This window comes from Manduca sexta, unplaced genomic scaffold (assembly GCF_014839805.1).
Source record: "Manduca sexta isolate Smith_Timp_Sample1 unplaced genomic scaffold, JHU_Msex_v1.0 HiC_scaffold_620, whole genome shotgun sequence".
Classification (NCBI taxonomy): domain Eukaryota; kingdom Metazoa; phylum Arthropoda; class Insecta; order Lepidoptera; family Sphingidae; genus Manduca; species Manduca sexta.
In genome coordinates, this window is record NW_023595430.1 from 2,658 (window position 1) to 10,181 (window position 7,524).

At 32.9% G+C, this 7,524-nt stretch overlaps 1 protein-coding gene across 1 annotated transcript; it reads left to right on the forward strand.

The window, feature by feature from the left end:
- Nucleotides 1-613: 613 nt before the first annotated feature.
- LOC119193514 (sodium/hydrogen exchanger 8-like) lies at nucleotides 614-7,188 on the forward strand (the record flags this gene model as incomplete). The annotated part of the gene is given in 10 exon segments (XM_037447127.1): nucleotides 614-1,084; nucleotides 1,086-1,323; nucleotides 1,326-1,681; nucleotides 1,683-1,905; nucleotides 3,070-3,226; nucleotides 3,706-3,860; nucleotides 4,441-4,592; nucleotides 4,979-5,107; nucleotides 5,544-5,636; nucleotides 5,840-7,188. Coding segments are annotated over 10 exon segments (2,127 nt in total), but the record flags the coding sequence as incomplete, so codon positions are not given.
- Between the last annotated feature and the right edge of the window lie 336 nt (nucleotides 7,189-7,524).

Genomic DNA, 7,524 nt, shown 5'->3' on the forward strand with positions numbered 1-7,524 from the left:
TAGTAATTGCTTAGCTTGTTCTTGTGCACAACCTGCTGCTAGTACGAATTGATTTATCATAACTTGTTCACGTAAAGTTGAATCCATCTTATTAAAATGAACTAAAACTATAAAACTCTGTCCGGTCAGACCGTACAAGAAATAACAAGTAAAGCGATCGAAAAAAAAGTCACAAAGAATGCGCGTTCACTTTGTCAGTGACCATTAACGGGCATTGCTTTTTAATGAGAGAAAAAGAGAGATCCGAATTTGACGCAACTGTCAGTAATACATTCATGTTTTGTCAAATTGCAAGAACCATAGCCGAATAGTGTTGCCAATTATATCGTAAAGTAAAAAATCTTATTTGAGATTTTTTTATAGTTATGGCTAATATTTCTATATAATGTTACTGCTTCACTTGCGTTTAAATACATGAAAAGGTATTTTTACATTTAATGTTACCTATCTAAAAAGGACTTTTAATTTTTGAGGGATTTTAAGGATAATTCTTATAAAGTTCAGGGTTAAATTTAAATCGACAGTGAAAACACTGGAACTGTCAAAAATGAAGTGTGAAGCAGAGACCAAAAGAATGAAGTGGCAATCAAATACATAAAATTGGATTTATTTAAAATATTTATACTTTTTAATATTATACGAAATACGGAAAAGTGCAATATATATCATACTTTCACCATGGTTTTGTAAAAAGGAAGTATTATGGATAGCCCTCATTTGCATCGTAAATTTATCTCGTGGCAATAGAGAAGACAGTGAAAATAAAAAAAATATTAAAACATTACATACGGAAGGCACTGAAATATCGAACGCAAAATTACTCAATAATGATTACGATAACAATTATGACAACACTCTATACAAGTTATCAAGGCCGAAGAGGGCGAGCGAAGGGAATGTCACGAGTTCTAGCGAAGCAAGTAATATTGAGACTGTTGAATCTACGTCGCCGAATCCACCTCCAGAAAATGTTAATCCTGTTTATGATATAGGGTCATCTAATTCCTCTCTATTTTCTATCACTCAAGTGAATATTTCGTCGTCGGCAACGCCGAATGTTTCTGTGAATCCGTCAGATGCAGCTCCCCCTACCTGAAAAAAGTTCGGCGGAAGATGAACATAATAGTTCCATGGCAATATTTTTTGTGCTATGCATACTGGCACTCGGAATATTGTTGATTCATCTTATGTTGCAAACAGGATTTTCTTACCTTCCTGAAAGCGTTGTGATTGTTTTCCTTGGTGCACTCATTGGGATGATTATAAATTTAATGTCCATAAAAAATATTGCAAATTGGCGAAAAGAGGAAGCATTTTCCCCCACTGCTTTTTCTTAGTATTACTTCCCCCAATTATATTTGAATCGGGGTATAATTTGCACAAAGGTAACTTTTTTCAGAACATTGGTTCCATACTGCTATTTGCAATTGTAGGTACAGCTATATCAGCCTTTGTTATTGGAGCTGGAATATATCTACTGGGCTTGGCTCAGGTTGTGTATAAACTTAGTTTTGTAGAATCATTTGCATTTGGTTCTCTGATATCGGCTGTGGATCCTGTGGCCACTGTGGCAATATTTCATGCCCTGGATGTGGACCCTGTTCTGAACATGTTGGTCTTTGGAGAGAGTATACTCAATGACGCTGTGGCGATTGTACTGACAACAGCAGTATTAGATTCAAAGCGACCCCCATATGTCAACAGGAGAAGCTATTCTCTCAGCTATAAACAGGTTCTGGTTGATGTTCTTTGCATCTCGCGAGGGTATTGGGGTGTTATTTGCTCTTGTTAGTGCACTCCTACTTAAACATGTTGATCTGAGGAAGAATCCTTCACTGGAATTTGGCATGATGTTAGTTTTTACTTATGCTCCATATGTGCTTGCTGAGGGAATTCACTTGTCAGGTAAGAATATTTACAACTTAAATTCATTATTTAATAAAATTAATTATTTACTCTTATTATTCTTTCTTTGTTTAATTACTGTTTTCTAGCTGATGAGCTATTCAATATATTTGTGTTTTTCTATGAACTGGGCATCTTACAGTTTCAGATTAATATAAAATAAAAATATATAGATTATTATATACTGTATACTTAAGGTGGTAGCTTCATTAAGGAATTAGTAATTTAATTACGTCTAGTTAGTGATTAGTTCTCGCGGTTGAAGAAAAACGTAAAATAATTAATAATCATGGATATTTCGGCCTTTAAAATTTAATATGACGAAATTTTAAAGGCAGAAATAACCATGATTATTACTAAATTATTTTTACATTTTACTTCCAACTGCGAGAACTAATCACTAACTAGACGTGAATTTAAATTCTTTACTTGCCAATACTTGTTTAGTTACCCAGATTAAAGCCTAAACAAAATGTATGAAAATGGACCTTGAGTATCGCCTTAAATTCGAAACATAATAACCTAATCTATCTTGACATAACTTTGGGACACCTTTAAAAGAAATTAATTAAAGTCTTGTGGTATTGTTTCTGTTATTACCATTATGGAAAATCATCAATTATTTTGGGGCCTTTTTATGTAGTACTTTGAGTATTTCCTAAACCAATCCAGTATTGAAAAGACCAAAAAGAATTTTAGTGTATTTGTTAGACTAATACATGGCATTGAATTTTAATACTTTTATTAAATTATTTTGACCATATCTGCTATGAATATTTCAGAGTTAGTTTTCAAGTACATGGGTAGAATACTAAATACAATACATAATATTATTGTAAAGTTTTTTTGTTAAATACCCTATTTTACTTAACTCTAATATTTTATAGTTAAAAATATTTGAATTTAATACAATTTGTTTTAAATCAACATATGGTCCCGTCCATTGTGCAACAGTCCGCCATATATTTCTGAAAATGTAATATTTTTGGTTCTGCCTACATAACTTCATTAAGGTGGTTTGTCCTGTTTACAGAAAAAAAACCCATAATTACAAACCCCCTATATATAATTTTTCAGGAGAATCAGTTAAAACAATATTTATAATGAAACTTTTAGTAGGTTACGATTTATGATGATTTTAAATATATGTAATGTCATTTTCAGGGATTATGGCTATACTGTTTTGTGGAATTGTGATGTCTCACTACACTCATTTTAATCTTTCAACGGTGACACAAGTAACTATGCAACAAACAATGAGGACACTGGCTTTTATTGCAGAGACATGTGTTTTTGCTTATTTGGGTCTGGCCATATTTAGGTAAACTATCTTTTAGTAAATTGTAATGTGCTTAAATTATAATATAATCCACAAAGAGTGAGAGGTTCCACTCAAGTATAATGCTTAGCTTCCATTTCGTATTAGTAAAACAATTCTCGAATTTCGAAATCAGATCGCTACCTCAAGTGATCAGATCTTCCAAACAATCCAAAAGTTCAGCTTAAATATATAAATATAAATTATGGTCTAAAAAAATAATACATACAGACACATCTGTGCTTAAGCCTAATTGAAACATATATTTCTAAGATGTTTTTAAAGAATCCGTACGTAAATATGCGCGCGCACACGCTATTTGTATTTTCGCTAGACTTTCAACAGTGCACAAATCATATAGTATGGTGGTATTTGTGTAGCTGACTTGAAGTTTTTGAATTGTGACTACATGATAGCCGCTCAATTGGTAGGTTCCCATTTATGAGTGTTATTAAATATATTTATAATTATATTTTGTACAGCTTCAGGCATCGTGTAGAACCAGCATTAGTTGTATGGAGCATTGTTATGTGTCTGCTTGGTCGAGCGGCGAATATTTTCCCCCTGGCGTTACTCTGCAACAAGTTTCGAGAGCACAAAATAACGAAAAAAATGATGTTCATTATGTGGTTCAGTGGTAAAGTATAAACATCAAAACCTAATTATCATGTTTATTAATGTATTTAGTTTATCAATGTCAGATTATAGAGACATAGTGCATGGAATATTCATGAACTAAGCAAACTTACACAAACTATTAACTCTATGTGGTTGCATATATATTTAATATTTTTATAAACAGAATGCAATAGTATATGTATACCGGACACCGGTGGTGACGGGTCCATAAGACTCCATATAACTCGATACATGCGGGCTTCCCGTTATGTAGAATTTCTGTAGAATCTTATTATCATCAGAACGTGTTGCAGACTGCATTTATTCACGTTAGTACCTATATATTGTCAGGTTCCCGTTCGGAAATTTTCACCTTTCGCCACTGATATACATTAACGATTGGTGGCAAAAATACACAAATCTGTGGTAATTACCCAGACTCCCAACAGCGTGATAATCAGAGCCAATTTATGTTGTAAAGATATTTGCCTGCACAGCCGTTGAGTATGAACTACAATTTCCAAATAAAAAAAATACTTGCAGTTACCAGTATTTTCAATGCTTATAAGAGGGAATTAAAAAAAATCATATTGTTTCAGGTCTTCGCGGAGCCATTTCATACGCTTTATCGTTACATCTTGGGTTTTCTGACGAAACCAGACATGTAATAATAACAACCACTCTTATAATTGTTCTATTTACTACACTATTCTTCGGAGGCTCGACAATGCCTTTACTCAAATTTTTAAGGGTAATATATATTTTTAACTTAGTACAAGGTGTTCGCACCTCCGCGCGCGTGAAAACATTTCCCGGGACAAAAGTCTCACTGCGCCAATATCCTTTAGCAAAATCGTTTTAGTGGTTTATCCTAAAAGCGTAACAAACTGACACATTTATAATTTTTTGTATGGATTTCGAATCTTTTTATATTATGAACTATAAATGATCTTACCTTGTACCGGCTATAACGGATGGAGGTGTTTACGCTGGCTTGACCGTGAATCAGTAATTTGTAACAAATTTACTTGCGTTTGCTTACAAAAATACGATAGCCGGCCCTGGACCGACCTGTGGCCTTATTAATAATTATTATATTGCCAGTTCATCTATTCTGAATGCGATTATGTTCTTCAGGCTAACAAGAAGACAAAGCGTTCCCGCTCATTGCGCAAGCAAAAGGAAGTGAGTTTCACAAAAACAAAGGAGTGGGGACAGGCCATTGATTCTGAACATTTGTCCGAGATTACTGAAGAAGAATTAGAGGTAAGTGCATTGCGTGCGAGTGTTGTTTAAGCCTCTTTTACTTTGACCTAAAATATGCTTAAAATGTTATATGCCTTAATTAAGAAGATACAGCAATAGGTACGAAGTTGTATTGTTCAAACTCGTCTTTAAAATTTCAGTTCATTGTACATATATCCATAAAATTCCGTTTAACGTAAACATGAAAGTTTTTATATTTATAATCAAGTTATTTTTAAAACTAGTTTTTAAAAGTGGTTTGCATAATAAAGTATTATTGGAAACAAAATGATGCTACCGTTGTAAAAAACAATAATACAATCTTAATCGATGATCTTAGCCGTGTCTTGTCGCGTGACCACTAACCAGTTACAATTCGTATAAATTCCGACACGGAAAAAGTTTACCGATAACTCATTTTATTATCAGCATTATGAATAGTTTATTTTGGTTTCAGGTTAATTATTCTCATGCGACACGTTTACGTGGTTTTGTGCGACTGGACATGAAGTATTTAACGCCATTTTTCACAAGAAGGTTTACACATCAAGTAAGTGTGTTTATCATTTCTTTTAACAATCCATTATTCCTATAGGTAGATTTATGTGGAAAAGAATATCGTGCGTATGATAAGTATTTGCATTTTGGTATTTTTATTTAATGTTATAGCCATAAAAATCACATGTTTGTAATTAAATAATAACAGCCGTAAACAGAATGTGACGTGAGTAATTTTAATTATTTAAATTACAGGAATTAAAAGATTGCAAGAGTCAAATGACAGATCTTACGAACCAGTGGTACCAGGCCATCAGAATATCAAACGACCGAGAAACCGATGAAGAAGAGAGTTTGCAACAAAGTTCCCTCTCGAATTCCCATAGTAGCTTGCAAAGAGGCGTTTAGTTTTTAGTCAATGCTTAGAGCAAATTATGGCTTTTGCCTCAATATTACTATTATTGTATATTTGGTTTTACGCTATGTAATTTTATTATTTGTATTGTGAATGTATTATCCCCGAAAAAGAAAGTTGGCGGATGCTGTGCTCTTTGAAGTATTATAAATGTAGGTTTTATTGGACCATAAATTAATTTTGTGATGTAATGGAGAATATTTTAGTCAATGGATGTGATAATATTGAAATAGTATTATACATAAAGGCTGCAAGTCTATAATCAGTGTAGGTCTATTACCAATTACATATAATGTCGTTTTTAATAGATCCGCATATGGCATTTGCCAAAGACAAGTGTGAGACAAGTACGATGAGCCAGTTGCAAACATAAGGAGCCATTTATAAATTACATCATGCGTTTGGGTTAACGAAGTGTGTCATCGTATGACCAGAATATGTGGGAATGAGACAACCTGACCTCACAGTAGTACATATATATCGATGACGTCACATGTCCTAAGTCTACAGTAATTTAGCTCTGAAGTTCACTTCTGGAGGAAATATAAAAATATAATTCAATTATTGCATAATATAAATGTGACCATGTGCTATAAGGACAGAGTGGGGTTCCAAAATTTGTGATATCGTGTGAGGTATTTTATAGACGGCCTATGATGCGGCATTATGTACCTACTTAATTACAATATGTTATGTGATAATTTATTTTGTAGCACAAGATAATTATTATTATTGTATAAATTATTAGCTATATGAGGCGGGGTGCAATGCTTAACTTATAGAACATAATCTGTTTATGTGTTTTTTGTTTATTAATTGTAAATTATTCCAAATTACCATTTCTGTTTGTAATTTTTTACATTCGGCTGGCAGGTACTTGCAACTATTACAGCCGCCTTACTTTAGACATAGATTAGAAATTTAACCATTTTCTGGCAAGTACTTTAAATTATCTCTTAATTCGCTTTTTTACTTTTGATAATATTATTTTATATACTTAGAATCTGATAAAAAAATGAATAACTGTGACGCAAACTAGTGACGCCTGCGACATAATTTTCCTAATATTCTAGTTAAGTGCTAAATCATTTAATTTACAAGTTTTTATGTTTATAGTTGACGCGTTCATCGATCGCTAGCTCCTGTACTTTAGTGTTTGTACACCTAATATAATATAAGTTAAATTATTTCTCGAGTTTTATTTTTCACAACGCAAAATAAACATTATTCAGTCGTAGCTCGGACGGCCCTTGTGTGTACGACGGCGCCATATCTATAAGTTAATTGCAAAGAAAGTTCCAGCCAGAGTGAAAAATTCTCTAGTCATTGGGAGGAGGAAAATCAAACCAAGACTTTTTTCTGAGAAAAATCGTTCTAAATTTTTTAGTCAACAGTTCTCTTCTCCATTCAAACTTAATAGTAAGTACTATAAAATATAAAATACAGTTAAACATTTTTGTAGTCGTCACACTCTCGATTATTGTTAATTTGTTATCATTAACGTTTTGCCGCTTGTGATGTTAGG